At 41.5% G+C, this 20,561-nt stretch overlaps 2 protein-coding genes across 5 annotated transcripts; both read right to left on the bottom strand.

The window, feature by feature from the left end:
* Positions 1–659: 659 nt before the first annotated feature.
* On the bottom strand, positions 660–5,799 carry crym (crystallin, mu). Of its 4 annotated transcripts, none has more exons than XM_023831268.2 (8): positions 5,248–5,799; positions 3,985–4,062; positions 3,453–3,515; positions 3,223–3,357; positions 2,615–2,798; positions 1,934–2,055; positions 1,401–1,485; positions 660–1,176 (listed from the first exon to the last, which is right to left on the bottom strand). In XM_023831268.2, the coding sequence occupies exons 1-8, from the start codon at positions 5,293–5,295 to the stop codon at positions 1,112–1,114; spliced, it is 780 nt and encodes a 259-aa protein (XP_023687036.2). In that variant the 5' UTR covers positions 5,296–5,799; the 3' UTR covers positions 660–1,111. The 4 variants fall into 4 exon arrangements, with proteins under 4 accessions (XP_023687036.2, XP_023687033.2, XP_023687034.2 ...); XM_023831265.2 differs by lacking the exon at positions 5,248–5,799 and adding an exon at positions 4,227–5,230 and having other exon boundaries at positions 3,985–4,135; XM_023831266.2 differs by lacking the exon at positions 5,248–5,799 and adding an exon at positions 4,227–5,230 and having other exon boundaries at positions 3,223–3,354; positions 3,985–4,135.
* A 565-nt stretch (positions 5,800–6,364) lies between these two features.
* LOC111853876 (NHP2-like protein 1) lies at positions 6,365–14,007 on the bottom strand. The gene is made up of 3 exons (XM_023831269.2): positions 13,870–14,007; positions 6,895–7,015; positions 6,365–6,765 (listed from the first exon to the last, which is right to left on the bottom strand). Exons 1-3 carry the CDS (start codon positions 13,870–13,872, stop codon positions 6,503–6,505), a joined length of 387 nt encoding a protein of 128 aa, XP_023687037.1. The 5' UTR covers positions 13,873–14,007; the 3' UTR covers positions 6,365–6,502.
* Between the last annotated feature and the right edge of the window lie 6,554 nt (positions 14,008–20,561).

The following is a 20,561-nucleotide window of genomic DNA, read 5'->3' as shown; positions in this document are numbered from 1 at the left end:
GCCTGGGGTGTACCAGCTTGGGAAATGGCTCCGGTTAATATCTGCTATTTAGCAAGGATTTTAGTCATGTTACAAAGTTTTATATGATGGACTACAATTGTTTTTGACACAGTAATTTAGAACACTGCTTCCCAGAATTTTTTGATCGGGTATGCCTTGTTTGCGGGTTTTTGGAACAACCAATGCCTGGTTTAGGTCTAATATAGCAGTGATTTCAGTCTGAGATGTATTACTACAGATTTACAAATGTTTCTGTGGTTATTTTATGTGGACAAACTACAGCCAAAAATATTATTTACGTTCATGTTAAAGTGAAACCATGAATTTTTGGTTTGAGCACAACACTGAAAAAATATATATTTTGCATAATCACACTTATCTGTAAAACGAGACCCAGTAACTTACAGAAGAGTATTTTTAATGGCTTGTATTGTCTTACATATGAAAAGTTTCTGGAGCACAAATCAGCATATATATCGCAGGTATCCGGAATCACCAGCAGTGCCCTGGCTCACTGGAGCAGTGTCGCCATGGTAATCCATGCCGATATCAAAGTCTATCATTCTGCTAGAAATGGTCGTGTTGAAACTGGTTTATCTGACATGGAGGAATTCTCTGTATGGCTGCATTACATAATGATTTTATATGAGCATCAGGTATTGTGAGACCAACGTGTAAAATTTTATTTGTTACGCATGACATGTTAACATAAAAAAAATAATGAAACATTGGCATTATTGGAATTTTCATGTTGACTGACATCTGCATATTTCAGACTTGCATCCTTACTCTGTTCAACAGCTTTCTAACCACACAACTAAAACACTTGATTGTAATCTTTTTTCTTGGTGAAGAGTAAATGTGGTTGTTCAGATGATTATACATTTATATAGTAATATTTGTCTAGAAATTTTCATTTTCCAGGTACTGTTCACTGTTTTGCATTCCATTTTCTTAAAATTATTGTATGATACTTGTATGAAAACATGAGTAATTCCATTTAATTACAATTTAGTTCAGGTTCAAATAGCATGTTTAACTGTTAGCCTCATTAATGCTAAAGGAGTTAGCAAAATGTACTTTAGAACAATAGTTAGAGTCTACATATTCTTCACCGCTGGCTCTTCCATTGGTCAAACACAAGCTTGGCGGACACTGCATCCTGAATGCCCATTCCTTTAGAGGAAAACAATGGAAACAGAAGTAAAGTACCAGGAATGCCACAATAGAGGAAAAGCATATATTTGAAATTCATAATGATGTATTGGATGCATTACAATATTATGACCTTATATTTCTAATATATTTAAAGACTGGATTTGAAGCCCCGACCCCGGAGAAGTGAGGAGGCACTGCCACGCTTCTGACAGAGCAGAGGCAGAAGTAACCATGAATCGTACCAAGAGACTTAAACACAGTGGTTCTCTCAGAGTGGGCTGGTTTACTTCCATTTATAACTTCACCCAGCTCTGCAAAAACGACAGCCTAAAAACAAAGCACATGTCAAAACACACAAAAATATTTCTCATATAATCCCAATTTGCCATCTACTTCTTAGATTCATCAACTGCAACTGTAACAATGGCCCAGGTATAGGACCACTGAAGTGCTGGACTTCTACTGCTGTCCTCACTCAGAAAAAGCACCAACAAATCCCCGTAAGCAAAGACATCACACCTGTTCTGTTATAAAAAAAAGTTACATTCAGTGCTTCAACTAAATTACCCACATGAAAATAAATTTGACTTGAGCTTCTTACTAAAAAAGCTCTGGCCACAGGTTTGTGTGGATGGATGTGTGGTGTTACATAATTTTACAATTTGTCAGATTTCATCATCATAATTGAAGGAAAATATACGAGCGTGTCATACAAGTACATCTTACTGAGTAGCAGGTGTGTCCATGCATTTTAAAACCCAGGATTGTACTGTACCCCAGAAAGGATTACATCTCCTGATTCTGAAGAGGCTGCTTCCCTGCTGTCCACATACACCACTGCCTCCCTCATCAGGTCATCATCCAGTTCCCTCCAGTCTGGCCTGCAGGCTCCTACAGCTAGTAAGCAAAACACCAACAGTACTTTGTTACTCTTTGTTACTCTTTGTTACTCTTCCAGCAAATGTGCATAACTGCAGACACAGGGAACTCCAGGTTTTTCTCCTCTGGGGTGAAAGGCGAGAGAGCGCAACCAGTCATTCATCCAGATAAATATATTTGTAAAAAATGAGTAAATATATTTACAATAACATTATTAATACATATTGATATGACTAACACAAGCCACATTTTCAAATATAACTACTAAATATAATTTAAAATTTGAATGAACTTAATATGTTCAATTAGCCTTTTCATCTGATCGGATAAAGTCACCTATGACTGCAAGTTACACATGAACATGATAAAAGATTTGGCGTTTTGCTAAATTTAGACTACGGTCCTCTCACAAATTCTGCTCTGTTGCTGTGTTTTGAAATCCAAATACAGGGGTTTTTAGTCTAGGCAAAAAAATGTTTACCCCCGTTTCCTTCCTACCTCCACAAATCACTCTAAAACACACACTTCTTACAAAACATTGGTAGAGTCAACCTCCGACAGTCTGATGTAATCTCACCCACTATGTGGGCACCCGGCTTCACCCACTGTCCCTGTAGCACGGGCTCTTTCGCCATGGTGACTGTGATTATGACATCCGCACCCTCAGCCGCATTCTTCACAGAGGAGCACACAGTTACCGGGCCCTTGACCTTACTACTAAACATTTTTGCCTTCTCTTTTCTCCTACTCCACAAACGAATCTGTGGGAGAAAACAAAGCATGTCATCGATGTTACAGCCCAGGTGTCCATCCATCCATCTTACAGCTTCCTATTCTGCGTAGGGTGATGGGGAGACCTGGAGCCTATCATAGGCAGCGCAGGGTAGGGTAGGGGTACATCCCGTGGGTGTCAATAACAACACACAAAAAAAACATAGTCCCACTATAATGCAAAAAAACAACAAATCTACAGTGACTAAACTAAATATTTATATATTGTCTTAAGATCATTTATGAAATTGTCTTTAGTAATACACCGAGTCATGTCAATTAGTTTAAACCAATATTCTGAACCATGCACAATGTTTTCATTTTGTTAAATGAACAAATTACTTAAATCTGTGTCCTGTTTAGAACCAAAATAATCATTTTTTCAAGCTCTTTCCATGTGAACTCTGCCAGTACCTCTTTGAAGGAAAACATTTGTGTGAAGATCTCATAGTGGCTGAGAGCCTGAGAACCTGACCCCAGGATACACAGCACCTCAGCGTGGGGGGGCCGCAGAAACTGCAGATGGCAAAATGGGACACACCACATCTGCTGCAACACAGTGATGATTTCAGGATCTCTGTGGCTGCAATATGCTTAACTGCTGTGAAGTTAAGCTAGTAAAGTAATAGTAAAGAAAGTCTTACTTTGGTGGAAATAGCTGAAACTGCTGCTGTTCTTTTTTCTGTGATGACAGTTCCATCCATAACCTAAGCATATCAACCATAGTTAAAATGCATGGTGGAGATTTCTGGTCCAGAGAGTACAAATCCAGACCAAGATTTTGTTTCAACCAATCAGATGAGTATGAAGAGTCACAGTCACATAGTACTCAACTGGCTGGTTGAAACAAAATCTTGGTCTGGATTTGTACTCTCTGGACCTGAAATCTCCACCTCTGGTAAAATTTTACGCAGTGGTCCTCAAACTCGGACCACCCCTCCAGAAATCACTGCGCAAAAATTGATACTGATAAAAGTGATCAAATTTGCTAATGATAAATTTCGCTTGAGAATGCATATAGAAATGCTGGGCAGGTCAGCCTTACCCATTACGAAATTATTACATATAAACCTACAACGTATGTTTTATCACTGAGATCATTTTCTTCACACACCAACACGTACGTTTACGGCATATTACAGCGTACAGGTACCGCCACGGTGTTTACATACGCACGGCAGTCACGTTCCCCCGTTGCGGGTCCAGCAGCAGCACGGTGGCCTGGTGCGCAGGGAAATCAGAGCCTTCGTCACGCTGGTAGAAAGACACCATTTTAGTGGCCAAAATATTTTCTTGGACCATATAGGCAGGCATCACTCCAAGGAATCTAGTGAAAAAAAAGTAACCACTTTATCCACTTGCAAAGTTTTATAACCAACGTAAATATAATGATATCAAAACTTGAAACACTGACTTACCCATTGTATCTCTCTAAGGGTAAAATAGTCCTCAAAGGTTGTATGACTTCTTCAGCATTGCGCTTGGAGAATTTTGCCAGTGCTACTTCCAAGTGCGAAACTAAGTCTGAATATTTTAGCAGCCCCTTAACTTCGTCTCTGCTGATCAGCACGGGAATCTCAGCCATTTTAACACGACTCACAGCGGTAGGATAGTTTGCAGTTAGTGATTCGTTATTCAGTTGAATTTATCTCGACAGTGCAGTGACGTCCTGTAGTAAATAGAATGGCATTTTGTTTCTCGTGATTTTATAATTCAGATGACGTCATCCTCCACCCCTAAATCTGTGTAATATTATATGTGTAATATAGTACTTTCCCTTATTTTGAAACACGAATAGTAATAAAAATAACTGGACCGTTTAAACAGGTCCGACCAGGCTCATTCTGACCAGTCTCATTTCTTTCACAGTCCAAAGGTCGTCTCACAGTGACTAAGTGTGTGAGGCAAAGGGGTTCAAAACATTCATTGGAAGCCTATTTCCAAAACGCTGTCAATTATATTAAAAATACATTTGTATTAGACCGACATTGACTTGTGAAAAAAGTCACAACCGTATTTTAGCAGATTTGTTTATTGTTGCACAATTCAGTTAATTGAGCTCTGTGACTAAGTGCCATTACAGGAGATATAAGACCGATACAACCAAACAAGTGATCCACAAGAACCGAACTAGGTTCACATAGATCAGGCTGATCTGTAAAATCAAATGGGTAAGTAAAGAAGGGCTTACAACACAAAGTTAACTGTACTGTTACGTTTTCCATGGCAGTGTCTCGTGACAGCGCTTGCAGCACAAAAGTGCAGTTACGTTCTTATGAACAGCAGTTACCAAGGCGCTATCTATGCGTATAATATCTATGGCTGTAGTAAAAATGCTTCTGTAACTAACTGTTCATGCAACATATTGTTTGCATTTTAATTACCGTTTTAAAATAACTATAATAAAATCAACACGTAAAACTAGCAATTTCAACTTACTTGTATGTACCACTGGGGGCGGCGTCTTTGGTAGAAATACAATACCATTCCTCTGCCATAACTTCTTATTTATTTTGTTATTATTTAATGATAGAAATCGCGTTCACGCTTTCTAACAAGTGTTATGCTTGCACCGTTATAATAAACACGCTTATACAAAGTGCTGGTTCATGAGTGCACAACCAGACATCGTATTTCAACCACAGCGTGACAACCTGAATTTACCAGTTTGTACCATTAGGGGAAGCGTCATTGGAAGAACAGTAGTATATTCCTTTGGCATAACTTCGTAATCGTTTTGTTATCATTGATATAATCTAATAAATACGACGTGACAAAGTGATAATCAAGAACAGAACTCCCAGTGATGCTTGTATTTCCAATTATTGAATGTTGACTTGTTTTGTACGAACACATCTTCAGTGGCACCCAGCGGACTTCCCACGGGACAAACCGCTTAGTCACGCTGCACTACTACGAGACACTGCATTTACATAACCGAGGTGAAATCAGTTTTAGGTTGGATTTTCGACAGATATTCAGATCCACACTCTCCACACCTAACGGCGGTGTTTCACTTACGCTAGACGGTATAAGCGGTCGAGAAACACACCCTGGCAGATAATTGATCGCCGCTGATTTGGGACCGTCGACGAATTACCGAACTCTTTGTGTATTTTATATGATTTTTCTTTTCAAAATGAGGGGTTTTTTTTCCAATAGCTTCCAGGCTATAGGAAGCAGTGATACAAAACCATCTGTAAATAATAGTAATACCTGAGACTTTGCCATCTACAGTGTAGAACCAAAACCATTTCCAAGGGCTGCTTTTTTGACGTTTGGGGGCTAATAAATACTTAGGGTTGTCAATACAAGAAGCATCAATACAAAAAACATCCCAATGTACCTTTACTTGTGCAAATCAGCAGCTGAACTTTTTTAGTCAAGAAGCCAGCATAGATCACATTTTACTCGCTTCAGAAAAGTGATACAACATTTCTACAGTTATGTTCTGTGTCTTTAGAATTGTCAACTGTATTCTGCATGTAGTGCAACCAAATTACCATCTGGTGCAATCAAAATGTGGTTCATAAAAATAAAACACACACCCAAAAGCTTTTTTTTCTTAAAAAAAAAGAATTTAATACCAGAAGACATTAAAATTTTGACTTGATAAAAACGCAGTGAAATAACACAAAAAAAGGTCTGTTACATCTCACTAGAATTGTTCTTAATAGTAAAAGACGACATTTTATTACACCAGAAGTCTTTCAATAGCCATCTGCACAGACTGGATTTGTGGTTTAAGCTGGGACCCCTCCTTAATGGTGACCGACGTGGCGATCACAGGTCTGGAGACCCCACAGGCACGACCCAAGGCCTGCTTGGAGCGCACAAACACATAGGGCACATTTTTATCTTCGCAAAGTAGTGGCAGATGCAGGATGATCTCCAGAGGTTCTGCATCAGCAGCCATCACAATGAACTCTGCAATCCCACGGTTCAATGTTTTGGTGGCTAGAGGGACATTTAAAAAAATGCAGATTATTTAATTTACGGAAATGTTCCACAAGTTTTCCAATATTAGATAAAAGATAAATCAACATGGGCGAAGTAAACGTATTATCACAATACAGTAGAACTTACCTTCATTGGCCCCCTTTCTTAGCTGTTTGTAATTGGAGGCTTGCTGAACAAGGTCCAGGATGGTTTTGGTCAATGTAGCATCGGCCAAAGGGTAGGCTTTTGGGTTTACTTCAGGGTCAGCCTTGGGGGGGAAAAAAACGTTAGCATACAATAGGCACTAGGGCTGCACCAATTAACAGCTTACTCCACAGAAAAATAGTCATCAACTATTTTATGGATTGGTCGATTGACCAAAACGATTAATTTTCCTCCAAGAAAATCAACTTGACCTAGAGTTGGGCGATATGGCAAAAAAAAAAAAAAATCACGATATTTTTTTCCTGTATTGACAGATATCGATAATTATCAATATTATAGTTTCACAATGCTGTTCCATGTAATAATCAATATAATAATAAAAATAACCCTATTCTGACAAATAGAATGAATAAACAATATTAGTAAACAGTTATTTTCCAACAAATTTTATTATTTATATACAAAATCCCCTTAAAATGATAAAAGGTAATTGATTTTCAAGTATTCAAAGAAATATAGCTCAAATGAACAAAACCATATAATTATGTAACAATATGCAAAACTATATAATACTGGAAATATGTTAAAGGGCAAACATAAAATAAAGCAGTACAGAACTGACTGCAACAAGTATCTTCCTCTATCCTTGGTCTCTTAGAAACTTTTTAAAATTCTGAGGTAGAAAAATATCTAAACCAAACAAAAAACACATTCATAAAAATGCCAAATCATGGTTAGACTTTTTTGTCCGGCGCTGCAAAACGTCACCACGCGTCACCATGTCACATGGTACAAAATACTAGCGAGCGCAAGACTTGAGACAGACCGTGCAGCACAAACTGGAACCGCCTCCGTGACGACACAACTTTGCCCTTATTGGCTGAAGATTTTAGTCACACGCATGACGTTTGTATCCCTATAAGTTCCAATGCGTTATCTGCTATTTTTCTCGGAAAGCACGTAAAGCAGTGAGAACTGGTTTTCAGTTCATTTACCTGGTAAAATAAAGTTTAAATAAATTACATAAATGCTCTAACGGTACACGTAAGTTAGTGGTTTATTTATTGTTAGTTACTGTAATGTTGCACTGCTTTATTTGTTCGTCCAGTCCAGTCTGTGAAGGCATTCAAGTAAGAATTGCATTGTACTCTGTACATGACAATAATAACTTTGAATCCTTGAAATACATGTATTTGATCTTTTTCCTGGCAGCTATTTTTTAACACAGAGCCACTATACACAATAGTTTTATTCACTGCTAACAGTTTGTATCAGGAGTTGGCTATTGTAAAAGAAGTGATGTGCATTAAGGAGATATTTGTATAGATTTATCTACACCCTTCTGGCAGTGCTGCAGTCATGTCTCGCAGACTACGAGGAGTAGAAGTTGTCCGACTTGGCTGCAGTCAGTTTATACTCCACCCCTGCAACGGCTGGCAGATCGCGTTCCACGTTGCATCAGCTGCAGACCACCTAAGCCCAAGTCGAACGCACCCATTGCTTCTTTAAGGGAGGATGGGCAAAATTACAACGTCGTCGGTGATTGGATGTTGTGCTGGCCTTCAGTAAATCTCGATAAGCCATCGAGTTGTCTGTCTCAGCGCATTCTCTCAAACTTGGTTGGTCCAGTTTTATAGTCTGTGTGTATCATCGTGATTGTCCTCATTTTTTAATCGATGAAAAAAATCGAGATCGTTTTATCCCCCGGCACTAACTTGACCATTTAATTTGACAACAATCCGTTTGTCATTTCATAACTTTAGATAGGGCTTTTCGACACTATTTTCGCCCACAATTAGATAAACAGACTAGTAGTATGCCTAAACATATTAATGAGATGCGTATTGTGATGCCCAACAGTTAGTAATCTGCATAAATTTGTCATATCCTTATGCTTAATAAATTCAGGTAGCGGAGAACGCCACATGCGACACAAGCAATAAACACTTATGTCGCGATGAAAGAAGGGACAGATCAGTAGCCACAACAACTTTTGAGAGAGGAAATACTGTGCTTAAACAAGGTAAAAGATGGTGGTGTTGTGGCAGTATGTCATGCAGATTAAAGTTCAACAATTTTTTTGTAAATATGGTTTTCATTTTTATTTTAGTTTACGAATTATCTTCTTTTTTTAGTGTCCGTTTCAAAAGACCCCATATGATGGAAAAAATTATGGAAACACGTTTTCCCTTGCCCGGACGCGGGTCACCGGGGCCCCCCCCTGGAGCCAGGCCTGGGGTTGGGGCCCGATGGCGAGCGCCTGGTGGCCAGGCCTATACCCATGGGGCCTGGTCGGGCACAGCCCGAACAAGGCACGTGGGTCCCCCTTCCAATGGGCTCACCACCCGTAGGAAGGGCCATAGGGGTCGGGTGCATTGCGAGCTGGGCAGTGGCCAAAGGCGGGGACCTTGGCGGTCCGATCCTCGGCTGCAGAAGCTAGCTCTTGGGACATGGAATGTCACCTCTCTGATGGGGAAGGAGCCTGAGCTGGTGCGCGAGGTTGTGAAATTCCGGCTAGATATAGTCGGGCTCACCTCGACGCACGGCTTGGGCTCTGGAACCAGTCTCCTTGAAGGGGGTTGGACCCTTTTCCACTCTGGAGTTGCCTGCGGGGAGAGGCGCCGAGCGGGGGTGGGCATACTTATTGCCCCCTGGCTGGGCGCCTGTACATTGGGGTTTACCGCGGTGGACAAGAGGGTAGCCTCCCTTCGCCTTCGGGTGGGGGGACGGGTTCTGACTGTTGTTTGCGCTTATGCGCCGAGCGGCAGTTCAGAGTACCCACCCTTTTTAGAGTCTCTGGAAGGGGTGTTGGAGAGCATTCCTTCTGGGGACTCTCTTGTTCTGCTAGGGGACTTCAATGCTCACGTGGGCAATGACAGTGAGACCTGGAGTGGCGTGATTGGGAGGAACGGCCCCCCCGATCTGAACCCGAGTGGTGTTCTGTTGTTGGACTTCTGTGCTCGTCACGGATTGTCCATAATGAACACCATGTTCAGGCATAAGGGTGTTCATATGTGCACTTGGCACCGGGACACCCTAGGCCGCAGTTCGATGATCGACTTTGTAGTCGTGTCGTCGGACTTGCGGCCGCATGTCTTGGACACTCGGGTGAGGAGAGGGGCGGAGCTGTCAACTGATCACTACCTGGTGGTGGGTTGGCTCCGCTGGTGGGGGAGGAAGCTGGCCAGGCCTGGCAGGCCCAAGCGTATAGTGAGGGTCTGCTGGGAACGTCTGGCTGAATCCCCTGTAAGGAGGAGTTTCAACTCCTACCTCCGGCAGAACTTTTCCCATGTCCCGGGGGAGGCGGGGGACATTGAGTCCGAATGGGCCATGTTCCGTGCCTCCATTGTGGAGGCGGCTGACCGGAGCTGTGGCCGTAAGGTAGTCGGTGCCTGTCGCGGCGGCAATCCGCGAACCCGCTGGTGGACACCAGTGGTGAGGGATGCCGTCAAGCTGAAGAAGGAGTCCTATCGGGCCTATTTAGCCTGTGGGACTCCAGAGGCAGCTGACGGGTACCGGCAGGCCAAGCGGGATGCGGCTTCGGCGGTCGCTGAGGCAAAAACTCGGGTTTGGGAGGAGTTCGGTGAGGCCATGGAAAACGACTTCCGGACGGCTTCGAGGCGATTCTGGTCCACCATCCGGCGGCTCCGGGTGGGAAAGCGGTGCAACATCAACACTGTTTATGGTGGGGATGGGGTGCTGCTGACCTCAACCCGGGACGTTTTGGGTCGGTGGAGGGAATACTTCGAAGACCTCCTCAATCCCACCGACACGCCTTCCGATGTGGAAGCAGAGTATGAGGACTTGGGTGTGGACTCCCCTATCTCGGGGGCGGAGGTCGCTGAGGTGGTTAAAAAGCTCCTCGGTGGCCGAGCCCCGGGGGTGGATGAGATCCGCCCAGAATTCCTGAAGGCTCTGGATGCTGTAGGGCTGTCTTGGTTGACACGCATCTGCAGCATCGCGTGGACATCGGGGGCAGTGCCTCTGGACTGGCAGACCGGGGTGGTGGTCCCCCTCTTCAAGAAGGGGGACCAGAGGGTGTGCTCCAACTATAGGGGGATCACACTCCTCAGCCTCCCTGGTAAGGTCTATTCGGGGGTTCTGGAGAGGAGGGTCCGCCGGATTGTCGAACCTCGGATTCAGGAGGAGCAGTGTGGTTTTCGCCCCGGCCGTGGAACAGTGGACCAGCTCTATACTCTCCGCAGGGTTCTGGAGGGTTCATGGGAGTTTGCCCAACCAGTCTACATGTGTTTTGTGGACTTGGAGAAGGCATTCGACCGTGTCCCTCGGGGAGTCCTGTGGGGGGTGCTCCGGGAGTATGGGGTGCCGGGCTTCCTTTTAAGGGCTGTTCGGTCCCTGTATGACCGGTGCCAGAGTCTGGTCCGCATGAGCGGCAATAAGTCGGACTTGTTTCCGGTGAGGGTTGGACTCCGTCAGGGCTGTCCTTTGTCACCAATTCTGTTCATAACTTTTATGGACAGAATTTCTAGGCGCAGCCAGGGCGTTGAGGGTGTCCGGTTTGGTGACCTCAGGATTAGGTCTCTGCTTTTTGCAGATGATGTGGTCCTGTTGGCTTCATCAGACCGTGACCTTCGGCTCTCGCTGGGACAGTTCGCAGCCGAGTGTGAAGCGGCTGGGATGAGAATCAGCACCTCCAAATCCGAGACCATGGTCCTCAGCCGGAAAAGGGTAGAATGCTCTCTCCGGGTCGGGGATGGGATCCTTCCCCAAGTGGAGGAGTTTAAGTATCTCGGGGTCTTGTTCACGAGTGGGGGGACGATGGAGCGGGAGGTCGACAGGCGGATCGGTGCGGCGTCCGCAGTGATGCGGGCGCTGCATCGGTCTGTCATGGTGAAGAAGGAGCTGAGCCAAAAGGCGAAGCTCTCGATTTACCAGTCGATCTACGTTCCTACCCTCACCTATGGTCACGAGCTGTGGGTAGTGACCGAAAGAACGAGATCGCGAGTGCAAGCGGCCGAAATGAGTTTCCTCCGCAGGGTGGCTGGGCTCTCCCTTAGAGATAGGGTGAGGAGCTCGGTCATTCGGGAGGGACTCAGAGTAGAGCCGCTGCTCCTCCGCATTGAGAGGAGTCAGATGAGGTGGCTCGGGCATCTGATTAGGATGCCTCCTGGGCGCCTCCCTGGTGAGGTGTTCCGGGCATGTCCCACTGGGAGGAGGCCCCGGGGAAGACCCAGGACACGCTGGAGGGACTATGTCTCTCGGCTGGCCTGGGAACGCCTCGGGATCCCCCCAGAGGAGCTGGATGAAGTGGCCGGGGAGAGGGAAGTCTGGGTTTCCCTGCTGAGACTGCTGCCCCCGCGACCCGACCTCGGATAAGCGGGAGGAAATGGATGGATGGATGGATGGAATTATCTTCTTTTTTTAGTGTCCGTTTTCATTTCAGTTTTAGCTTACGATAACGACACTGGTCCCAACACTGGCACCGTTAGTCAACGTGCTGTCGTACGTTTTGTGATAATTTGAAGTACTCCCATAATTACGCAGTGATGTTAAAGGATACATTTGTTATGATTAATTGAATCGTTTTAGGAATCAAAGGTAATTTTATTAAAATAAAAAATATTATTGTGTCGATTTAAAAAATTGATGTCGACGCTTTTTCAGCCATAAAAAGCACTATAAATCATGTACAATGTTATTTTAATTTTTCTAGTGCTAACTAAATTGTAAAGTGAAAAATTTAATAACGTGCTGGGCAGGGGCGTCAGAAGCATTTTGAATGTGGGGGGGGACACACTGGCATAAAACTAATATTTTATGTTAAACGTGTGGGGGGGGGGTATAAACTAATAATTATTAAATGTAAGGGGGACACCCCCCCCTCAGATTTAATGGCGGAGACACCCATGATGTTGGAAATAACGAATTGTTTACTTATGGTGCGTTCGATTATTTCTCTCCAAGTCGGAACTCGGATGAAAACGTCACGATACGTCACGAAAAACATCACTTCCCGTCGGAAACACGCCCCTTTTATGACGTTGAAGTCGGATAAGATTTTGTTGCCCGAGTTGCCCTTGTGACGTAATTTCAACATGGCGACTTGGTTTGTTTGTAGTTTATTTACTGTTCGAAAAAAGAATATCGCTATGAATGTACTAAAATATTTTATAAAGCTTTTAATGTGGTTTGACTAGTTCGTGTTTCTTGTTTGTCTCTCGGAAAAATCTAAATTTCTCCATTTTCTTCATTTGTAAAACTCCAAATCTGCTAAAATATAAAGCAACAATACACAGCAACGTGTTCATGGAGGCAGCCATGTTTGTTCCGAGATGTGGGTAGCTCGAACGGGAGATTGTCGGACGTGATGTCACTCAACTCGGAATTTCCGAGTTCCGAGAGAAAAACGAACGCACCATTAGTATTGTATTACGCGACGCTGTACGTGAGACGCGTCATTACTTGCATTACAGCTTCCAATGAACAATGCCGGCTGGGAACTATTACGAAATAAAGCGGCGCCACTGCAGTGAAACGAGCACCACGTGTTTCACATGAAGCGTAGTAGCTAGCTAGTAAGTATGGGACATCAAAAACAATCGTACACCACGGGGAATACATTACAGTAACTTTGAATTGGTTCCTAAAGGATTAAAGGAATATTCTGAATATGTTAACTTAGAATAATTTTGCTTGCATCAAGTGGACTTTAAGTCAACGATGCAACAAAATAGCTACGAAAGCCATTAAAATATAACTTAAAATAACTGGCAAATACCACAACCTAATGAACAACATAAACATCAATCACATATACAGCAAAACTTATAAATACATACGTAAACTATTTCATTTTAACCTTGCAGCTATATAGATTACTGCTGAACTACACCGTTTTAAACACAAACCGTCTATTTTCCAAAAATGCTTACCAGCGCAGCTAATTCTACAAAAAATTAAAATATATATATATATATAATTTAGACAACCACTTACCATTTCAGCATACACACGTGGGTCGGTCCTCTCGGCGCGTGCTTCACGGAGGACAAATACAACGAACTAGCGTTAGCTGCGTTAGCCCAGCACAGTTATTACCAAACTAATACGCAGGCGCAAACAACCGGAAACCGGAAGCATGAGTTACACCGGAAGTAATCCGTCAAAAAATCTTGATATCAATGAGAATTCGCAGAATCAGTTGGTTCCGATAGTTTGTTGTTAAATAATTAGTAATATATTGCTTCTTTGTGTAATTTAGATATGTTTTAGTTCACATCCACCAATATTCCTAACTAACGCTTGCCTGTTATTGGGTTCCGGCGGCAGTTTTCTGGAAATTAACTTTGGAAAAAAGATCAGTTACGTGTGTGTGTGCATATATACACACACAGTTTCTGTGAAATTACCAGTTGCATTAATGTAACTATAATAAACAAATAGCAAGGTTTTGACCTGATGGATCCGTTTGTAAGGCAACATCACAGTTTCGTGGCTTTGTCCTTTCAATTTATTTTTAACGACTGTTTTAGTTTTAAAAAGTAATCGCGAGAACTTGAACATGGCTCCATAATCCTTTAATTATAGATTTTGGCAATGACTGACCACCTAGTAAGACTGCATTTAGGTATAGATTTTGAGCTTTAAAATGCAAATTTACGACATTAATGCATAGTATTAATGTATTAGTGCCAACACTTATGCAGTGTATTTGACAAGTGAAATTATGCATCTAAAATAAAGCTAAAAGTGTTCGTTAATAATTGGTGCATTTTTTATAAATTACGTGATTTGTACGCTCTCAGAGCAAGCGTACATATTTTCTTCTAATTCTTAAAAAATACTTCCTTAGGCTATACCAATTGTTTGCTTATACAGTTAAGTGTGATGCGCGTTGCAAACTTATTTGTAAGCATTCGCGGTACATTTTTTGTTTAACCTGAATCAATGCCGTTATTTTCTCACGTATCCTATTAATGATGTCGTAATACAGCAGTTAATTTTTCCGTACTCTTTACTCACCAGTAGGGGTCAGTAAATGTGCGCCTATAGATTTTTTTCTTACATTAATGACATAGCTCCGAAATTCTTCTTATTATAAAGTGTGTTCTCCTTACCTAGGTTTGGAGTAGAGTACGACTGTGTTCCTTTATGAATGTATATATACACACTTCTTAAATTCTTGTATTGGAATGTTCAGTGAACAACTACAAATGAAGATATAAGTCCATTATAACATGGAAAGATTATGTAACAGTGCATGTCTGACGTCCTATTAACTGGTTGTGTGCTGATGGCATAGTCAGATTCTAGGCTGTCTTTTAAATTTTAACGCATTAGTTGACTGTTTCATCCCATGAAACAGCAGTATTTAATGTACATTGTACAAAGAATGCCCTGGTTTTTCTCTGCTATTATAGCTGAGAGGAGGTTACTTTGATGAATCAAAGATAACATTTTCTTGCTACTCAAATGATGAGCATACTGTAAATTTATTTGTTAGAAAAGAATATAGAGTGTATTTTAGTAAATGTTCCGTAAGTAATATGCAAATGTAGAAAGTCTCAGTGTGTGCAAAAACTTTTGACTGGTAGTGTGTGTGTATGAAACAGGAACTCAGCCTCACTCCAACTTCTTTAATGCCAAGTATTACCAATATAATAGACTACAGTATAATAGATTTGCTTTGTTCATTTTATTGGTATCTCTGTATGTCAAAAAAGATATTTCTTTTTCCTATTAGCAGTGTCTGTTAAAATGACTTATTGCTCTTGACTCACAACACTGTATATAAATCTACTTATTTATTGCACGTTCTGTTTCAATGCCAACCTAATATTTATATACTATTTAGTACTTATTTTCATTTACACTACAACCAACAAAAAATATGTCAGGTTAGTGTATGAGTCCTAGACGTAGGAAACATAAGGGTTATTTCAAAATCAAAATCAATATGTAGCTATTGCTTAATGAGCAGTGGCAGGTCCAGGATTGAGATAATTACATTATCCATAGAAGAAATCTTTTAAGGTTTTTTTAATTTGGAAATACATCTCAGAACCCAGCCCAATTCAGAAACATAAGACATTTACAGATGCACATAGAGACAGATTATATTGATCCAAAACAGGTAATATTGGCGCCACAACCTCAAATAAAACACAAAGTGCATGATTTCAAGGACAGACATTACAAAAAAAAACTAAAACATTTGATTGGATGAATAGGACTGCTGGTTCTTGTATACATAGTTCTAGCCAGCCTGACCTGTGCCATCATCCTTTTTTCAGTGACTGCCACCAGGGTATAAAAAAGCCAGCCTTCCTGACCAATTTGTTTAGCCACCTTGCAATCCCTATCACGCTGTTGCTTCCCTAGCAGCATAGTAAATGATACTGCCTACTAAACAATACAGAACATCCTCAATATCTTGCATTGGTGTTGTCCATCCAGTCCAATCTATTATTTAATTGGACCCCTAGGTACTTGTTTGATTGCACATGCTTTCCCTAGATGGTCTCTCCACTCCTTTGTCTTGCTGATGTTAAGGTTCAGATAATTCCATGTGCACCATGTCCCAAAGAGCCACATAAGCTTCTTGTATTTACTTCCATATCCATTGTTAATTTGTATGTATTTACCACTGACCAAAACACCAAAAGCACATAAAAGAAGAAAAGCTGCAGAAAAGAGGACAATAGATGGATATGGCGAGACGGAGGAAAGAAGGGTCTCTCAGTCTTGCAATTATAGTTGCCCTGTGCTACTGGGTATTCTATTTTCAGATGCAGTGGGCTGCAGGGAGTTCCTGTACTTTGGTCTGTTCAATTCGGTTTTTTCTTTCTGTTTATTGACCTGGATTTGTGTGCTTCGGTCATTCACAGATATTGTACCTGTCTGTGTTTCCTTCCCACTACTGAGTATATCAACAAAAAGAAGCCTAAAGATAATCAGTAATATTGCATTTAAAAACATATTAGTCTAAATGAATTCTACATTTATATATTTTTTATTTACATAGCAGATACTTTTATCAAAATTGATGTACATTTTCGAGAAATTGTGGTCAGGCAGTCAGTGGAACAATTGGGGGTTAAGGGCCTTGCTCAAGTGCTGAATGGTGTTAGTACCCATGGTGGAGCTCAGATTTGAGCCAGCAACCCTCTGATCCAGGGGTTCTTATCCTGGGGTTCATGGACCCCCAAGGGGTCCGTCAGTGGGTCTTAGAGGGTCCGTGATGGTCAGATTAAAAATGAACAATTACGTTCACTGAATTGTACATAAACTTGTTTTATTTTTGCCACAATGTATAAGAAATGTTTTGTATATGCATGAGCATATGAGAGAAAGTTCAATAAAATATATTCATTGAGTGCCAAATTGAGTATATGTGCATATTATGTACATATTTTTGGGAGGGGGTTTGTAACTTTCAGCAAAATGGGGTCCATGGCTCAAAAAAGGTTAAGAATCACTGTTCTAGTCACAGACATGGAAGCTTAACCCTCCAAGCTACACACTGTCCCCTGTTACATGCATTCATATTTTAATATTAAAAAGTGTTTTTGTACTTCCTGTATCAATTCATATTTACTGTATATAGTTTCTTATAAATCACAGAGTCGATTGTATTGATATGAAATAGAATAAGTTTATACTTTTTTTCCACACAGATAGCAAAGTTGTGAATATTCATTATACCCTCCACATTAGCTGCCCTTAGATCTGTCTTTCATGGGGGAGGAAGGACTCTGGGAGTGAAAAAGAAGAGGAGCATGCATGCAATCGTGTGAGCATTTAAATGGAGCTTTGAGGATGTTCTGTATTGTGTAGTAGCCAGTATCATTTACTAAGCTGCTGGGAAAGCATGAAAGGGATTGCAAGGTGACTAAAAGCACTGGATGTCGAGAGAAATGGGATGTCATGTCACAGACTCATTCAGATGCAGCTTCATATGGAAGAAAATTCTGCTACCCATGTTCAGTGGCCTTCTGGTGATGACGCACAAGCAACTGTTCTTTGTTACAAATGAACACTTTGACAAGAATAACAGATGCACAAAATTTGAGCCTGATGTCCAGGAGACGGCGCTTTTGTGTGAATCATTTATTACACTTTGTGTTCTTGGATCAAAATGTACACAGATCATAACACAGAGCATCTTTAAATAGAATTTGTGACACTGTAATAGTCTGACTGTTCAACTCCAGCATGTGCAAAAACTGTAAATATTAATGTCAAACGAACTATATATTTATAGCATGTATTCTTCATCTGATTTTTTTAAATGGAGCATTCATGTGAGACAAAGTGAGATTTTAGCTACCAGATGTATTTCCTGAGATGTATTTCCAAGTTAAAAAACCTTAAACTCCAGGTCATACCCATGAACAGTTCCAGACTATACCCTTACACACTTAAGTCATCTTGCGTCAGGATATTTCTTAATATTTAATGATGAAGGGAATGTTAGGCTGCCATTCTTTGGTGTGGTAACTACCCTGACACCATTAAGGACCAACTCAGGATTTAAATATCAAATAACAGTTACCTTGGGTATTACAGGTTTGTTTATGGGAAAAGAGCAGAGAAACAGGGCCAGATGTAAGCAGTAAAGCACAGGGGAACAGAAAGGTAAGTCACGGTCAGCAAATGTGCAGGAAAGAATGTGCACAGTGGTAGCCACAAGGGGGAAATGTCCTGCATTGGCAGCGGAGTATACTTTCAGTGCCTTGTGCTTGGTGCCACTTCAGATGTTGAAAACAACTTGTTTTGTGAGTCAAGGACTTGCAGTGAGATGTGGGTGTCGGTGCTGGAATGAGATGATTGGCCACACCATCTCCTGACAAGAGGAGAATTTATCTTGTATCTGAGGGCTTGTTTGGGGAGGCTAAAGATGGCCATCCAGTCATGGGTTTCAGCATGTGCTCCCCTCCAGATTCAGATATAGTGGCCAAGCTGGTGATTTATAAACACCGGGTGTACAGACACTCTGTCTTTGGTGCCAGAGGCTTAAAGAAGAGTTTCATCCATGTGAAAATCTGGTGGTGATGTGGAGAATGAGGACCATGGATGGGTCAGTTAAGGGACATTGAATATTTCATTTTAAATCATCCAGATAATAAAACAATTCATTCATTTCTGTGAAGGAACTGTGGATATGAGTGACCTGGTTCGATTTCCATCGTATTTAAATACAATGTAGCAAAGTTACTGTAATAACAAAAGCATTGTAATTGAAAATGGAAACCATTGTACCCCCATCTACAGTGATGAACAAAACAACTTACCATACTGTATAAGATTATGGCATTTAGAATATATAACACATATGTGTAATGTTGGCGGAGAGTAATAAAAAATAGTCGATGACCTGAATATGATGAAGCATGTTGTCAACAAAAGCTAGAGAAAATTTCCATCATCTTCCAAAAGGAATTGCACAGGCTCACACTGTAACCGAGCACTTAATTTAGATACTCCTCCTAGAAGACTGCAAGGCAGTGAGGCAGCATCATGTGATACAGAGAATCGATCGCAGTGCTAATGCAGTGCACTGCATCAGCTTTGCATTCTGATTTAATAGGCTGTTATGGTGCTGCAGTGCCCTAGAACACAGAATGGAGCTTCTGCTCGTGGAACAGAATGGAGCTTCTGCTCGTGGAGGCAAGCCTGAGGCACCTTGTGTTCACACATCCGCTCAGAAAGAACAGGAAGGATTTTACAATAGACCAACTACATTACACCATGCAGCTCTGGAACACATTTTGCAATGTGCATAAATGAGTTTTTTTTCAACAACACCGCTATTTCATCTGCCCTTAAAAGGTTTCTCATTGACCATATGAAGACTGCTCCTAGCCATGTGTGAAAGGCTATTGATCTCTTGACGCAGAATCAATCTACAGTTAAAAGTAATAACTGAGCACCTCTATCATTGCATGGTAAAGCCTAACCTTTTAATACCAGACGAAATGACCAGTTAGACAAATGCCCCTGAAAAATCATTGAAAACTCAAAACGAAGGGAATTAGACTGTGTTCTTTGCTGTTTCTGCCATGTAGCACTTCATTGGAACTGGTTTTGGGATTCTTCATATTTACATATTACAGATGAATTCAGCAGCATACCCTAAATAACTCTTAATTCCAAAAATCCATGACATTCAAATAATACACAGACTAATACTGAAGTGCCTTTTCAAATGTAAGCAGCTCTCTTTGCATAGCATATGAAAAATATATTCTATGGAGCCCTTGTAGTATTCGTGCTAGATGCAAAAAAAATGTTCTACTGGTCGGGAACATGCATGCTACTGCGACAAAAAAGTAGGGTTTTGTTGCTGGCATGGCAGAGTGACCAGGATCTAAATGTCAGCTGTCAAAGAAATAAAACATTGAAATGGAAAAGCAGGCAAGGACCCAGCACTCAGCAGAATTCTATATCGGTGCAGGAGGACATACGTCTTCAGCCAAGAGATAATTACAATAAGACTGCTAAGAGATTCTATTAAAGCAGAACAGAATGAGGAAAGCTCTTTAATCAATGTCCTGCTGTCAGTGTACTGATCTGATGCATCCCTGCTTGGTGTAAGAGCTATAGAGCAACTATAGGGGATTTGACTGGGGGTGCAATTGCACTGCTGCTCAGAGGAAAGTGCTGTTTGAGCATATTAAGTTTAATAT

Source organism: Paramormyrops kingsleyae, chromosome 5, assembly GCF_048594095.1.
Source record: "Paramormyrops kingsleyae isolate MSU_618 chromosome 5, PKINGS_0.4, whole genome shotgun sequence".
NCBI classification, from domain to species: domain Eukaryota; kingdom Metazoa; phylum Chordata; class Actinopteri; order Osteoglossiformes; family Mormyridae; genus Paramormyrops; species Paramormyrops kingsleyae.
Note: the sequence above shows the minus strand (reverse complement) of the source record. Positions and strands in the feature narration are given on the sequence as shown.

Bases quoted from the DNA above. Each gene is read 5' to 3' on its own strand.
- crym (XM_023831265.2), bottom strand. From the start codon at position 4,393: ATGGCTGAGATTCCCGTGCTGATCAGCAGAGACGAAGTTAAGGGGCTG. The intron at 3,516-3,984 runs GTGCGTATGTAA...TGATATGCTTAG, and splicing joins AACGGGGGAACGTGACTGCC to GTTATGGATGGAACTGTCAT. The intron at 2,799-3,222 runs GTACTGGCAGAG...TTTCTCCCACAG, and splicing joins AAATGTTTTCCTTCAAAGAG to ATTCGTTTGTGGAGTAGGAG.
- LOC111853876 (XM_023831269.2), bottom strand. The intron at 6,766-6,894 runs GTAAGTTCTACT...ATGTCCCTCTAG, and splicing joins AAGAAAGGGGGCCAATGAAG to CCACCAAAACATTGAACCGT.